Below are 16,462 nucleotides of genomic sequence, written 5' to 3' on the forward strand. Positions count from 1 at the left end.
TAGTATCCATGAGGACGAGAGTTTGATCCCTGGCCCTGCTCAGTGGGTTGAATATCCAGCGTTGCTGTGAGCTGTGGCAGCAGATTATAGAGCTGAGGCAGTGTTTCCCACTATTGTGCCCCCCTCCTATCCGCAAAGAACCAACAGCCATGCTCAGAAATTCAGCAGCCAGGTGGCTGAAAGAAGGAACCAAGGGCCCCTCGGCCACATCACAAACACATCAACTTGAAAACATTGACAGAAAAAAAAAAAAAAAAAAAAGGAGTTCCCATCGTGGCTCAGTGGTTAACGAATCCGACTAGGAACCATGAGGTTGTGGGTTCAACCCCCGGCCTTGCTCAGTGGGTTAAGGATCTGGCGTTGCCATGAGCTGTGGTGTAGGCTGGCGGCTACAGCTCTGATTAGACTCCTAGCCTGGGAACCTCCATATGCTGTGGGTGCGGCCCTAGAAAAGACCAAAAAAAGAAAGAAAGAAAAGAAAATACCCACAGGTCCTGTGACCCCTCACTCAGCAGGACCCTACCCACAGGTCTCTGTAGGCGTTTACAGGCAGGTTTATCTGCCACAAGCTCTAAGATAAAATTCCCCGAAATTACTGACCTGTAGTTAAGATTCTTATCTTGGTCACACCCACAGGTCTATCACATTCAGGACGGGTCCAGATGGGAGCAGATTCAGACAACAGTGACATTTCAGACATTTCTGGCTTAAGTTTGTGGTCTAAAGACACCACGACACAGCTGAGGGTCCTTCTGCAGAAGGGCCGTGACTTCCTCGGGCAAAACACATCTTCAGGAATGATAGGAAACCTGGAGGAAAGGGACTTACTTTGGAAGAACCAAGATGGAAACTGAAGAGCCAGAAAGACAAAGTTGCCACCAAAAATGGTGACCAAGAGGTGCAACTACCACTCGGGGAAGTAGGTTTCTTTACTAAGAAAATAATGGCCAGAACTGGCCACCAGCACCTCCGGAGCCCTGACACCACGCTCCACGCAGAGCATTTACATCAAAGGAGCCGATTCTTACTTCCACAAGGATCCTCTGATACGGACCTTATCATCCCCATTTTAAAGATATGGAAACCGAGGTCCAAGGTCAGGTACGCAATGGCCACAGAGCCAGCACCCAAAGCCAGGTCAGTTCAGCTCTAAACACCAGACTGTCCACAAAAGGGATTTTGGGGGGATTGTTACTGGAAAATGGGGCAAAAGAGGACGGTCACACCCCAGTCACATCCCAGGTCTCAAGCAAGTTCCTGGGACGCGCTGCCAAGAGAGGGTCCTTGGCTTCCAGCAGCAAAGAATTCAAGAGCAGAGTGAAATCAGTATAATTCAGGGAGAGGCACACTCCCCAAGCAGAACATAGGCGGTTTCAAAAGGCCGAAAGGCCCCAGAGCATGGTCAGCTTTTATGGGCTGGGTGATTTCATAGGCGAAGGAGTGGGAGGAATATTCTAACACATTAAAAAGGGGGCGGAGATTTCCCACCACTGGGGGACCGCCCACTTTTCGCCTTTTATGGCCAGCCCGGAACCTTCATGGCACCGGTGGGCGTCATTAACATGCTAATGTATTACAATGAGCGCATAATGAGGCGCGAGGTCCGCTGGAAGCGGGCTCCTCCGCCATCTTGGCCCTAAGGGGTGCGCCCTGGCTCCTTGCTCGAGTTTCTCAGGATGAACCCGTCAGGAGACGGCCCCCAGGAAGGTCGAGTTCCCGAACGCCTGCCTGTTTTTCCCTCCAGCAGGAAATAAGAGCTGTTTGCTGCGCCTTATATACAAAATGACAATCCTACTTGGCTGCGTTATGCAAACGGAGAAGTGGCTAAAAACGTGGCTAGGGAGGGAGGCAGAGGCCGGGTCATGAGGGGCTTCGTAAGCAAAGTCGTAGTATATCCTAAAGACAACCAAAAGCCCAAGCAAAGTCTTAAACAGGAGCATTCCACGGTCCACCTGGCTAGAAGAAAATCACGGGGACATCGCTGTGGAGAATGGACATCCCCAAGGGAGGAAAGGGACAGCCACTGCTAGTAGGGGCCATGGCCGTAATCCAGGCAAGAGAAGTGGCAAGAGCCAGGCGCAGAGCAGGGCAGACCCGAGGGCTCCACCCAGGGCTGCGGGAGATGCCGGCTTTGTGGCACTAACCACCGGTGCAGGTGTCCTCAGCCCCACAGCCACCCTTGCAGGAGAGAATTTCCATCCAGGCCTAGAAACAAACCTTTCCTTTGCTCCAGGACCAGCAGAAATGAAACGAAATACCTAAATCCTTGAGCAACCTCCAAAACATGTGTCACTTCTCCGAGAAAACAGCCTTTTTCTCATTATAAGAGCCTCTTCAGGGAGTGTCCGGGCAGCCAGAGGCCCATCAGACCCAGGTAAGAAGCAATTAAGACTAATTAGCCCAGCCTGAGCAGCAGCAACCATCACACAGCCGACTCAAATAAACCAGAACCGGCTGGCAGCAGCAGCTTCACTTGCTTTTAACTAACAGGACCTGTTTCCCAAAACCCCCTCAATGTGCTCTCCAGTCGTGCTGCTCCAAGAGTGGGCCCAAGACCGGCAGCATCTCCTTGTTAGAGCTTGTAAGAAACGTGTGCCCATGGGCTGCAAGGCCTTGACCTCAGTGCTGCAGCCAGATGGTCTTATATTTGATCTCAGAGTGGCCCATAGAAAAAAGGTTTCTCCCACCCCAGCAGCCCCCTCACTGGAAGCCCCAGTTAACTGGTATATTTCAGCATCCAACGTGGCTGGATCCCTGGAACGTGCGGGATGTAAAGGTTCCAGCTACCCTCCCAGGAGCCCTAGGAAGCTTATGAAGATCCTGCTGCTTACCCAGGGTCTCAGAGGCAGCAAGGGCTGAGCCAGGATTTGAACCCAGAGCCACCACACTTGCCCTGCCCTCTGCAGCCCACACAGAGGGAGGTCCTCGCTCCCTCCTTGAACACAGAGCAGTCCACACCAATGCGTAGCTGTAGGGCTCACGTTCCAGCCCACAAACCAAACCACACAAAGCATCCAGCATCCCCCTGGAATTGGTAAGCTGCCTTGAGAGGTGAGGGCCACGTCCCCCTGCGTGTTTCTCCCAGCACTGTCAGTATCTGGCAAGACACCCCTGGGCTCGCTCTCTGCCATCTTGTTCACACCACAGGCAAGACCCAGGGCCTGCCACGCCCATGTCACTCACCACGCTGCCCCAGCCGGCTCTAAATCCGGCCCCACCTCCACCTCGTGATGCGATGCGGACTCTTCAAGGTAATGGGAACACCATTCACCACCCTCCCCCTTTCTACCTTTTTACCGGCTCCATTCCTCTGGCCTCAGATTAAACAGACACAAAGTGAGGTCTAATTCCAAAACCTGTGTTCTTTCCATGACCCCATGTAGCCTCATGTAATCCATAAACAAAAAAGAAAAAAAAAAAAACTAAACTAAATCCAATCTAATTCCAGGATTGAATCATGACTTGCAAACTTAAAAACCCCTTAGGTTTCTCAAATGCTTTCCTACTCAAATTGCAGCTCCTAAGCCGGCAGCATCAGCATCACCTGGGAGCTAGTTAGAGAATGCAGAGTCTCAGGCCCCACCCAAGACCCCCTAAATCCAAGTCTGCATTTTAACAAGAGCCCCAAGTGATTTGCACGCACATTAATATTTGAGAAGTGGTCATAACACACTAATGTTATAAGGTAGATTCTTTGTGCCCACACCAAGAGAAGCACCAGATACCCAGAACCTTTTCTATAAATGAAAATATTAGACAGAATAGCAGAACAGTAGACGTTGTATGAAGTATGTCCTTGATCATCCAAAACTCAACAGTTTTATTTTTCACTCCAAGCACAACAAAGGCTTGTAGCTATTTATCAATAAAACACTTGCTGAATGAGAACTCCAGCTTCCTATTTCTACAGTATATTATGAATCAAAAACAAATGCCTCACTGACACTCTTCCATGAGCCACTGCTAAAATAAGAATCCCTGTCGTGATTAAATTAGGACAAGGACTCATTTCTGAAGAAGTTTTTAAATATCACTTCTAAAGAGTTTTTACAACTTAGTTTTTCTGTTGACTTATCTGGGAATTCTGTGCATTTGACAAAGGAGAAGGGGGGAGGAATTAAGGCATCTGAGAAATAACAAGGGATGCTCAAATGTCTGGAAGGGCTTACATTCCAACAGAACAAGTATGAAACTGAAGTCTTTTAGAGAAGTCGCCCTTCAGTCACCTGGAGGGACCAGCTCATCCTGGAGGGCTCCCAGGGGAAGCTCCAAGTCTTGACCGTACCCACTGAGCCTTGCGGAGAGAGCCTGACACACACAGTAGGTGCTCAAATATAAATATTTGTTTTTGTTGAACCAAAAGTTGACAGATGTATTTACCCCAAAGAAAGAAAAAAAAAAAATCACAGGCAGTCTGGGATCAGGCCAAGTATCGCTGGTGTACATACGCAGCAGGCTAGATGCCAGGAGAGCTTGGGGGAGGGGGAGCTGATTTAAAAGAACAAGATGAGCTCATCCAGGTCTCAGAAGCTAAGGACACCTGCTGAGGCCAAGGGAGCTGTCAGACAGGCAGAGCCCCCAGGCCTCGCCCCAGACCTACTAAGGTAGCCCCTGCATCCAACAAGATCCAGAAGCCTTGCTCTAGAGGCAGCAGAATGAGCTTGAGAAGCACTGCCTAAGTATGGCCAAAAATAGTGAAACCAGACTAGACCAGAAACGGGGCATCCCCCTGAGTGAGGACACACGTGGTGGTCACCAGAGCGGTCCACTTATATTCAGCTTGCTCCTTCTCTCTTTCTGGGCTCATGGGAGGACAGCATTTCCCCACCCACGTGAAATGTGGTGTGGCTGGGCTTTAGTCAATGAGACCTGAGCACTGAGTTCATGTGTCACTTCTGGGAAGAAGCTTTAAGAACCACGAGCTGTTGGAGTTCCCCGAGTGGCTCAGCAGGTTAAGGACCTGACAGTGTCTCTGTGAGGGTGTGGGTTCAACCCCTATCCTGGCTCAGTGGGTTAAGGATCTGTGTAGGCCAGCTCCCATTGGACCCCTGGCCTGGGAACTTCCATATGCTACAGGTGTGGTTGTAAAAAGAAAAAAAGCAAAAGAACCTTGTGCTGCTGAACAAGGTCACCAGCAAGACTACAGACAGTGGTTGCTTCTCATGCTGGGCCCTGGATGGTCTTGCAGCCCCAAACCAACTTCCAACAGACTTGCAGCGAGAGGGAGAAGCAAGCCTACGTTGTTTTTGTTTGTTTGTTTTGTTTTTGTCTTTTGTCTTTTGTTGTTGTTGTTGTTGTTGCTATTTCTTGGGCCGCTCCCGCGGCATATGGAGGTTCCCAGGCTAGGGGTCCAATCAGAGCTGTAGCCACCGGCCTACGCCAGAGCCACAGCAACTCGGGATCTGAGCCGCGTCTGCAACCTACACCACAGCTCACGGCAACGCTGGATCCTTAACCCACTGAGCAAGGGCAGGGACCGAACCCGCAACCTCATGGTTCCTAGTCAGATTCGTTAACCACTGCGCCACGACGGGAACTCCCCTACGTTGTTTTTAAGCACTGAGACTTGGGTGGTGTTTGTCATGGCAGGGATTTCCTAACCCGTCTAACACAGCACCCAAGCGCCCAATGTCACCATCTTCAGAACATCTGCTACCTCCCACTGAGAACTGCTCAAAAGCATCACGACTTGAAGGTAGGACCTCTTTTTAAACCCTGAGCGGCATCACTCAATCAACGTCTACACTCCAGACCTCACTCCAACAGTCGTCTCATTTCCTCCTTTCCCCAGACTTCCCCACATATTTATGCTTTCATCTTATTGAACCGTATGCTTTTTGCCAAGCTGCCTTTACATCCCTTTTTCGACAAGGTGACAGACAGTCACATGTACAGACACACCAGACGTGGCTCCAAATGAATTTTGGCTGTTTCCAAAAAAATCAGATTCACCCTTTGAAAGATTTGCTGTAACTGAGGATATTTCAAAGAATGTGGCCCTGAGCCAGCCAAGTATTCCTTCAACCTGTTCTTTGTATAAAAAGATACGTACAGAGACATGAGACACAGTCTCTGCTTTTAAAGAGCAATTCATTCTTAGAAACACCATCTCTTTTTGCTTGGTCATATGGCAAAAATCTGAACCATGCTAACGCCATGAAAATATTTAGCATCACTGACAAAAATATTTTTAAAACTCAGCTGAGTCCCTTCTGCATGTCCGGCCTTGTGCAAAGCACAGGTGAAGCTTATTTTCACCAGTTCCTCCTGGTAGGACATGGCAGGTAGGATGTGGCCTATTGCTCTATATTAGAAACAGGCTGCAGTGGGTGTTCTGAGGCTTACAGCTTGCTTACCAGATGCTTCCTGAGTCCAAATTTCTAGATGTGGAATTGCTGGATCAGAGGTCGTTTCTGTTGTTAAGCTTTTAACGTACATTGCCAAATTACCCTCCAGAAAGCATGTGACAAGTTTCCAACACTCTTGTCAATACTCTTTCTGTTTTGTTTTGACAGTTTTCATTAATGCTAATTTTTTTTATAAATGTGCAATTCTTGGATTACTAGTGAGACTGGATATGCTGATGACGCTGCATCTTCTATTATAAAGTGTCTGTCCAAGTCACGGCCCCACTCTTACACTGATGTGTTTGTTTTTGGTTTATTTATTTATTACTTTTTATTTTTTTTGTCTCTTTGCCTTTTTTAGGGCCGCTCCTGCGGCATGTGGAGGTTCCCAGGCTAGGGGTCTAATCGGAGCTGTGGCCGCCGGCCTACACCACAGCCACAGCAACGCGGGATCCGAGCTTCGTCTGCAACCTACACCCCAGCTCACGGCCACGCCGGATCCTTAACCCACGGAGCAAGGCCAGGGATTGAACCTGATTCCTCATGGTTCCTAGTTGGATTCGTTAACCACTGAGCCATGACGGGAACTCCTGTTTTTCGGTTTTTTTAAATAATTTATAAAGGCACTTTCTGCTCTAAGGATATCAGCTTTTCCCCAATTTTTATTTGCCTTTTATCTCATTTTTTAAGGAAGGGGTCTCTGGTGGCGGCAGAATGTCCGATTCACAGATGAGGAAACGACAACAGAGAGAGTGCATCACAAGGGACCCGCAGAGGTGAGGCCCACCGCCTTCCGCAGTCGGCCCACCAGCAGATCCTTCCGACTCAACGTGTGAAACACATTCCAAATCCATCCACTTCTCTCTCAGCCTCTCCACTCCCACCACCCTGCTCCAAGCTTCCTAGCTCGTCTGCCTGCATCCTTCCCGGCCCTCTTCAGATCCATCCTCCACATAGAGCCTAGGTGAGCTTTCCAAAACAAACCAGAGCACCCATCCCCTTCAGTCAAACCAAAGCGTTTCTGCTGCATTCAGACAGCTACGGACAACCACTAAGAAGAAAGAATCATTAGGTAATGTGATGAGAGGCTCACTCTCGCTACCACGACAATATATAAACGTAGCGTATTAACACTGTATACGTTAACCTGCCGCAAGATGACATGTCCAATACATTCAATTAAAAGAAGCCACTTGGTAGCTTGAAATCAGCTATGGCAGGAGTGTTTACACCCCAGAAATTGGCACACGCTCCATGTCAGAATTTCCCTCTTGCTACCCTCCCACTCTCCATCCCCCAAAGCTGGCTGCTGAACATTTACCAGCACACCAGTAGAGGCAGAAGCATCGTCAGAGAACGATACTCCTAAAAGCTGCTGGGGAGGGGAGGAAGCTCCAGATGGAGGGACCTGTTAGACAGGAGATGTCTTTAGCAAAAGTATGGATAGACAGAGACCCACACGGGGAAGCACAGCTCAGCAGATGCTCAAAGGACATCGAGGAGCAGCTGGGCCCTTGGAACGATGTTTTCAGTTACATCCCCCAGAACATAAATGCACACCTGGGGAAAGGCAAGAAAGCTCAAATTATCTAACAGGACATTTCTTCTGCAGAACAGAGGCTCAAAAAAGAAATTCCTAGAGAAAAGTTGGGGGGGGGGGAAAGACAACTATCCAACTTACCTGCCTCCACCTCTGTCACTTCCCAACCTCTCCTGTCCTTGCCCCCTGCTTTCTAACCATTCTGGAATATTCTGGTTCTCTCAAATCTATCAAGCATACTCCTTTCACCAGGGTGATCTGCATTCGTAGTGCAAATACTCACATATCCCACCCCCACCCCCCACCCCACCCCTGTCTCACACAGCTGGCCTTTCTGCATCATTCAAGTCTTTGGTCAAATACCCCTCCTTGGGGAAGCCTTCCCCTGCAGTCTTCTGGAACCCCTCTTCCTGCACCCCACACTTCTACTCTATAGAGCAGCCTGTTTGGGGGTTTTTGTTTGTTTTTTGGTGGGTTTTCGGTATTTTGTTTTGTTTTTTAGGTGCTTCCATGTGCACCTGTGACATATGGAGGTTCCCAGGCCAGGGGCAGAATCAGAGCTGCAGCTGCCAGCCTACACCACAGCCACAGCAATGACAGATCCAAGCCACAACTGCAACCTAAACCACAGTTTTCAGCAACACTGGATCCTTAACCCACCAAGCAAGGCCAGGGATTGAACCCACATCCTCATGGATCCTAGTTGGGTTCTTAACCCACTGAGCCACAATAGGAACTCCGGCACCTTGTTTTATTGGCCCCGTACAGCTTTGAAATTATCTTTTTTTTTTTTTTGTTAGCTTACCATCTCCCCAACCAAAAACCCTTGTGGTGTAGAAGCTAAAGGATCTGGGGTTGTTACTGCAGCGGCTTGGGTCACTGCTGTGGCATGGGTTCAATCTCTGGCCTGGTAATTTCCACATGCCATGGGTGTAGACAAAAAATTTTTTTAATTTTTTTTTTGTCTTTTTGCCTTTTCTAAGGCCACTCCTGCGGCATATGGAGGTTCTTAGGCTAGGGGTCTAATCGGAGCTGTAGCTGCCAGCCTACACCACAGCCACAGCCACAGCAACGTGGGATCCGAGCCTCATCTGCAACCTACACCACAGCTCATGGCAACGCTGGATCCTTAACCCACTGAGCGAGGCCAGGGATCGAACTCGCAACCTCATGGTTCCTAGTCGGATTCGTTAACCACTGAGCCACGACGGAAACTCCAGCTGTAGTTAAATTTTTTCTTTTTTTTAAAGGTATGCTTTTCTATGCCTTTCACTGCTTCACCTCCAGCACCTACAAGAGTGCTCCCAGCCCACCGCAGGCACTAGATTAGGGATTGCTGAACAAATAATCAACTTTTGAACAGACATTGGCAAACTACACACAGCCCATGAGCTAAGAATGGCCTATCCATCTTTAAATGGTTGAAAACAAAGGGAAAGAAGAATACCGCATGGCACAGATTCAAATCTCAGTGTCCCTAAATAAAGTTGGATTGGAACGCAACCATGCCCGACGGTTTGGGGATCCTCTCTAACCGTTTTGTGCTCCACGGGCAGAGCTGAGTCGCTGTGACAGAGACCATATGGGCGCTCTCACGGCTTCTCACAGCACATCACAGTGATGCAGCTCTAACTCAGTTTTGCCTCTTGGCCCACGAAGCCTAAAATGTTTCCTGGCCCTTTACAGAAGAAGTTTGCCAACGCGAGTGAAGAAGGAGAAGGCTTTTGAGAAATATTTCTGAGAGAGAACAGACCAGACCTGTCAACTGAATGAACAGGAGAAGAAAGGTAACCGGAGGGGGGGGGGGTATTGCCAGGTGACATTCTCCAGGTTGGAAGGGTGGGCACAGAAGGCAGTGAAGGGAGGAGAGAGATGAGATGAAGTTTAGTTCGGATACATGATGTGTGAGTCCCTGGGGACTGAGTCTGGACATCAGCTCTAGACGTGAAAGAAGGGAGTTCCCTGGCGATCTGGTGGTCAGGACTCCACGCTTTCACCACTCTGGCCAGGGTTCAGTCCCTGCTCTGGGAGCTGAGATCCCATGTCAAGCTGCTGCACGCAGCAGCCAAAAACAAAACAAAGCAGTGTGTGTGTGCCTGCGTCGCAAATACAGTGAACTGGGACGTTAACAGAACCAGTCTTTAGTGGATGGTAGACGGGAGAGACACTAAATGTGAGAGGAGGAGGCGGGTGAATCCTCTTAGGAATCCACACAAGCCTCACGCAGTTCACACACCTGTTGTAACTGGACCTCCACAATGTCACCCCATGCTCTGGTCCTCCAAAGGACAAGCCAGACTGACCTGCCAGCCACCGCTGCTACTTCCCTCCATGGCAACAAGCATCACCCAGAAGCCTCGCCATTGCAGGGAGAACGGGATATACTCATTTCACAATTAAGTACCAGGGAGAGCAATGCTGACATTCTGTTAGAAAGCTTGTCATGTGCCACCTTGCTGCTAGGAGTAACAAGGGGACATGCTGGGAGAATGCCATCCCTTGGAATGGCCCGGCAAAAATCCTAACGCATGTATCCAAGCCTCCCTGGTTTACCAAACATCGTCTTTGACCAGCCACACGGGGACCAGCTTCTGTGCTTGTAGATGAGGTCGACCCGGCTGGCAGATAAAAGCTGGGCCTTTTCAGGCTCAGAAGAGTACAAGCAGGTCAGCATCTCATTCATGTTTCTAGCTGGTAATGGACCGCAGGGATTCACGTGGTGGCTAACAGATGTCAGGGATTCCTGCCGACTTGTTGCTAAGGGAACTTTTGTGATGATGTCCTGAATCCAGAGAATCCGCAAGCCCTGCCCAGTGCTTTGAAGTCCAGTGGGGTGGCCACTTGACCAGAGCAGCGCACGGCCGTGAAGAGGGGGGTTCCTCGGAGCAGAGGCAGACAGAGCGGGGGGCCAAAGTACAGTTTCAAACAGCAGGAGCCACAAACGCCAGCCTCAGCCCCCAAATCAAAGGGCAGGATGACTTGGTGAAGATGGCAGACAGCGCCTTGATCTTCTCGGTCAGAGTTACATGCTCCACGAACCCCCCCGCCCCAGTCATACCTTTTGTGAACAGAGTGGATGACCTCTGTAAGAAAGACGGGCGTGAGGGCCAAGGTCGCACCCATTTTAGAGAATTTCCACGTTCCAGAAAGAAAAGCCCTGTATTAAAGTCAACTTGTGTAACACATCAAGCACTTACTAGACATCGGGCAGCTCAGATCCACCCTGTCCACTAACAACCAGCACCAAATGGCCAGGACCTGGAAAAGCTGGGCTGGTTTGTCAGTGGGCCAGGAAACAGACTCAGGCGTCAGGGACCAGGAAAATCTGGTTTGAAATTCAGCTGCCCCATATATCGTGTGGCCTTTATAAAGAAATCCTTGGTGCCTTAAAAAAAAAAAACCTTCCAAGAATGACAATGGAGAATTTCCTAGCAGAATAGCCAAGACGCTCCATTTTTCCTCCCAGAGGCTCGCTAATCAGCCAGACCTGGCGCTGCTTCCTCTCTAATGGATCCTTTGTCCCAGTGTGTTAGTGCTACCCTTTTGAGGGAGCTGGTCTGCAAAACAGCCCTCAATGAACCTTGCCTCACTGTATTCACACCTGAAACCCATACCTGTGTGCACCTCCCTGCCACGCTGAACCCAGATTGGTCCTGTGATGCACGTGACCCATGGAATAGGGCAGAAATGATGTGCCAGTTCTGAGCCTGAGCCTTAGGAAGGCTTGGCAGTTTGTGCTTTTGCAATCTAGGAAGCCAGCACGTAAAAACTCCAACTGCCCTGCTCAAGAGAAAGGCCGTGCAGAAAGGCACCACAGAAATCAGAGGATCAGGCACTATGCAGACAGAAAGGCCACATGGAAGGCACCAGTCATGTGAGTGTAGATGCCATTTCAGAGATTCCAGCCCAGCTGAGCCTCCAGGACCCCAGCTGTAGCCACTATCTGACTGCAAATTCCTGAGAGACACCAAGATAGACCAGCAGAAGAACTGCCCAGCTGAGCTCCATCAACTCCCAGAAATGTGTGAGATAATAATAAACTGTTATTTTGTGATGCTAAGTTTTCGGGCGGTTTGTTACAAAGCAATGGATAAAACATTACCCCTAAGTATTCACAGCACAGCCCACCTCCCCAGCCTTGAACCTCTCTCCCCTGGCCACACCTCCCATCAATCACATGAATCCAAAATGCAGCAGACCAGTTCAGCTGGTAAACAGTCTCATATTCTGTCAGTACCTCTGAGGTCCAGACCTTGCAACCAGAGCGTGGATTCTAAGAATGACACCTCAGACAAGGAAAGCTCTGCTGTGTGTACCTTCCAATCTTATTACCCCCCAGAATGACCTCCCAAAAGTTCTGGCGGTTTTCACAGATGCTTTCCAGTATTGTCCAGACCCCTAATTTCTTCTCTTTGAGGAAAGAGCATCACTTCAGCTCCTCCTTGACCACGTCTCTCAAATACTAGAACAGTCTCAGCTCCTCTCCCTCTTCATGGCTGGGCAGAACCTCAAGATGTCTCTGGCTGCTTTTATCTAAGGGCCTTGATAATGCTTGGGCAGCTGGGGGACTTATCTGTCCAGCCTCCTCCCTTCTGGGGGAGGAACTGGCTCCTTCCTCCCAGCACCCTCTGAAAGGCTGCCCCACCCACTGAAGCAGGATCCTTGTGGCCAGTCCTTGCCCACCAGGCCTCCCCTCACCCCCCTTTCTGCTTGGCTGAGCTTTGGAGGCACCCTCTGCAAGCCAAGTACATTCTGCCTCGTCCCACCGTTTCCTTGGGGTCTTGACTAAAGGGGTTTCCCAGTAACCAGGGCCAGAACCACCACCACACCGGCCTCTCCCCTGGGGCTGGCTGGCCACCGGCGTGACCCTTTCAGTTAGCTCTCAACTCCCCTCTGCGGGGTAGGCCTCCTGCAAGCCAGGGCCTCTCAGTTCCCTTTTTTTCATAGGAGCGAGGAGGAAATCTCTGGGGCGTGTCCATTTTGCACCCGCTGCTCTTAATCTTTAGCACACTTTTGCCAAGATGAGCTTTCCTGACCTCAGTCCTTCCAGAGAGCAAAAGATGCACCAGGGTCGGGGGTATGCTGGCGGTGCCTTTCTCAGCTGTGCACCCACCAGGCCACGCTTCCCGCAGGAGGCTGGTGTCGCCCATTCTGACTGTATCCGCAACAGCTCCCCCGCAAGCTCAGGGCCAGGCGCCCCCCCTGCCCCCAGCAGAGGTTTACCACCTCTGGCCTCCTGCTTCTGTACCAACACCTGGCTGGCACTCCTCCAGACTCATGAGTCCATACACTGGCCAGTCCACCACCAGCGACACTCTGGGGAGCTCTACATTCTCCACTAACCCAGCCTGTCTTTGGGGAGTCATCCCCCATCCCAAGGGACTCCGCCTGCATAGCCTCCATCCCCACCCAGCCTTGAGGTCCAGCCTGCTTATGGATGACATTCCCAGATACAGAGGGCATGAGCTACAATCCTGTTGAAACTGCATCTGCTTTGGCCCCGAGAAGTCCCAGGGCTCAGACCCACTTCTGCCTCCACCTTCAGGAAAACCAGCTGGCTCTGAGTAAAATCAAACTTCAGGGTCCGCAGGAGACAAAACCCAAGTGAGAAGGTGCCCTCATTGTACCCCAGCCTCTCAGCCTCCCCTTATGTATGTCACTGACCATTCTGACCTCATGCTGCCCGCTGGACCCACAAGGATCCAGGCCCTTCCTGCACCTGCCTTCTGATACAGTTGGGCCCAGGATACTGAGTTTAAGAGAGACATAGGCAGAGGGTAATATTCAGCCAGCTGAGATGCTAACCAATTATGCAAGCACGACTCCTTGACAACTGCCTTCACCTGTCTCCCATCCAGTCTGCCAGCCTGTAAAATGGGCCCAGTGCCTCCCTCTCCCTAGGGCTGTCAGGGGAACTGGTAACAACAATTACCAAGCCTGGTGCCTAGCAGGTGCTTAGAAATGGAAGCCCCTTAGGCTAGAGATTTCCTACAGACTCTTACGCCCCGGGAACTGTGACTGACACACCCACAACTGTCCCAGCTAATTATTCCACTTGTCCCCAGAGGTCTGATTCACCCTCCCTTTCCTCCCAGGAAGAAAAGGCAGAGCCACCTCACTCTTGCTAACACAGCCACCAAATCCACCTGCCTCACCCCCACCCAACACACAGCTGGCGGAGTCCAGGCAGGGATGCTCCTCGCCGGACACCCAAGAGCCCAATTTCCACATCGGTGTTTCCTGGAAAAGCGTGGCCACCAGAGGACTCGACAATAGGAGTTTCTCCCAGGGCTTTTGGGCTAGAAGCAAGGAGGCTCCGGGTCTTCCTAAGAAACAATTCACTTTCTTTCACACCTAAATCTCAACAAGGAGAACAGGCAAGCTGAGGAACACCTGAGCCTCTCCTCCCCAGACAGGTTCTCAAATTACAGAACCAAGAAGGTTCCCAAACACACTCAGCTGACAGCCCTGGAAAGCTCCTTCCAGCCTCAACTTTGCTCAAACGCTACTACTAATCCACTTAGGAGGGATTCTGTTGTTCTCCGAGCCTGAAAGAAACATCACGTACCTCAGTGAGGCCAGGCTTGATGATAAGCTTTCCACAAAATATTTCTCAGGCACACTCACCCATAACCATTTCGATCCTATCTTTCTGTCTCTTTTGAGCTGCACAGAGCATTTTTCAGTCAAAATGTGCTACTTTGTTCTTTGTGAAGTAGGTCGAGGGTTAAATTATTAATCAGTTCAATCTCTATGATTTGGACAGTGTTTTGCCAGAATATTTGCATGCTCACAGTTAGTCTTTACAACAGTCCTGGGGTCAGCAGCCTTTCACTAAAGGGGGCGTCCTGTACTATCGCCTCCCCGCCCCCATCAAAGGACTTGAGAAACTTCGGATCCCAGTCAAACTGTGACCATAAGCTCAGCGATTAGAGGACAGCAAGGCCTCCCAACTGTCACCCAGACAATAAACAGCCAGGCGACTTGGCTCAGCAGGTCCCGTGAAGCTCTGGGGCCAGGCCAGAACCCCAGGACAAGCCACTTTTCGGGTTCTGAACCTTGGCCTGGTGGGGGGCGGGGGGAGCTGGACTAGGGGAGGGGGCGCTGGCGGGGGGCTGCGTCACCTCTGGATCAAGCCTGCTGACGGGGCTTGGGCTGGTGGCCAGCCAGGCTCAGCTGACCCGTATGTGGGCGGCCCCGTGGCGACCAGGCAGCCTGACCCGCCGCGGCACAACCGTCCACGGGTCGGCAGGCTCGGGGCTCTGGGGCCCAAGCGGTGCCACTTTTCCGATCCCGATCCTCCATGCGTCTTCCTAGACTACGGGACTCGGCAGCCCTCCGGCGGCCCGGCCACCGCCGGAACGCTCCGGCCAGCCCGCCGGCTCCAGAACTCCCACTGGCAACAAGTTCTTGCTTCCTCGGGGCGGTCGCGATGTGCTCCGGGGGCCCGGCACCGGGGGCGCTCGGAGGTCGAGCCCCGCGCCGCCCACGCACCGAGGGGCGCCCGCCGCCTCTGCCGCCCCCAGGAGCGCGCGGCTCAGGGTCTGGCGCGGAGCGGCAGCCCCCGGGGCGTCCTTCAGGCGAGGGCGGCTCCCGCCTCCCCGGTGCGGGCAACAGGTATACGCGCGCGCCGGTCTCCCAACCCGGGCCCTCGCCCCTTACCTCCAGCAACTGCACGTAGCTCGCCGGGAACCAGCCACGGAGCCCGTCCTCCTTCTCGCCTTCCCACCAGCCGCCGTCCGGGACCTGCAGCAGCGTGATGAGCTCGCCGGCGGCGAAGCGCAGCCCCTGGCCGTGCCGCTCCCCGGAGAAGGGGTACAGGGTCCGGCAGCGGGCGCCGGACATGGCCTTAGCGCCCGGGCTCACAGCGCAGCCAGCATCCCTGACGAGCCCTGCGGGCTGGGCAGCGGCCCCGCGGGGTCCCAGGCGCCCGGCGCTCCGGGCTCCCGCGCTCTGGGCGCGCGCCGTCTCGGGGGTGCTCAGGGGTCCCCGGCCAGGCGGGGGACGCGAGCCCCGCGCAGGGAAGCGGAGACTCGCTGGCTTCAGAGAGCGAGCGGCGACGCCCCCGGGCCGGGCGGCTCGCGGCTCGCGGCTCGCAGCTCCCAGCTCGGGGCGGGGGGCGGGGCTCAGGGGGAGGAGACCCAGGCGCCGCGGGCTCCGGAGACAACTTCCCGGGGACGCGGAACGCGGGCGGCCGCCGCGAGGGCCGGCCGGAGCCGGGGCCACCCTGGCGCGCGGAAATGCGCAGCTCCCCGAGGAGGTGGGACCCGGAGCATCCCCCTCGGCCCGGCTTCGCGGCGAGGGAGTGGCGGCGGACGTGGAGAAGGGGCTGGCGGCCGGGCGGCCAGGCGGGGGCTGTCTCGGCGCGGGGGGGGGCGGGGCGGGGCGGGGGCTGGGCCAGGGCGGCCACGCCCGCTGAGGGCCGGGCGCTCTCTCGCTGAGCGTGCCGGCCGCTGGGGAGGGGTCTCCCTGCTCACACCCCCACCCCCGAAAGCCGCGGGGATAGAAACGCCCCTCTCTGGCGGTTTCGTAGGCCAGGCGGCGGGAGGTGGGCGGGCGTCTCCTCCCAGGTGCC

At 52.8% G+C, this 16,462-nt stretch overlaps 1 protein-coding gene across 1 annotated transcript in view; it reads right to left on the bottom strand.

Moving 5' to 3' along the window:
* GAS7 (growth arrest specific 7) overlaps positions 1 to 16,203 on the bottom strand; it is a 219,529-nt gene extending 203,326 nt beyond the window's left edge. Inside the window, exon 1 of the mRNA XM_047757250.1 lies at positions 15,550 to 16,203. Within this exon, the coding sequence (XP_047613206.1) occupies positions 15,550 to 15,732 (183 nt within the window). The 5' untranslated portion in view covers positions 15,733 to 16,203. The remainder of the gene's footprint in view (positions 1 to 15,549) is intronic.
* Positions 16,204 to 16,462: the final 259 nt, after the last annotated feature.

This window comes from Phacochoerus africanus, chromosome 14 (assembly GCF_016906955.1).
Source record: "Phacochoerus africanus isolate WHEZ1 chromosome 14, ROS_Pafr_v1, whole genome shotgun sequence".
Lineage (NCBI taxonomy): Eukaryota > Metazoa > Chordata > Mammalia > Artiodactyla > Suidae > Phacochoerus > Phacochoerus africanus.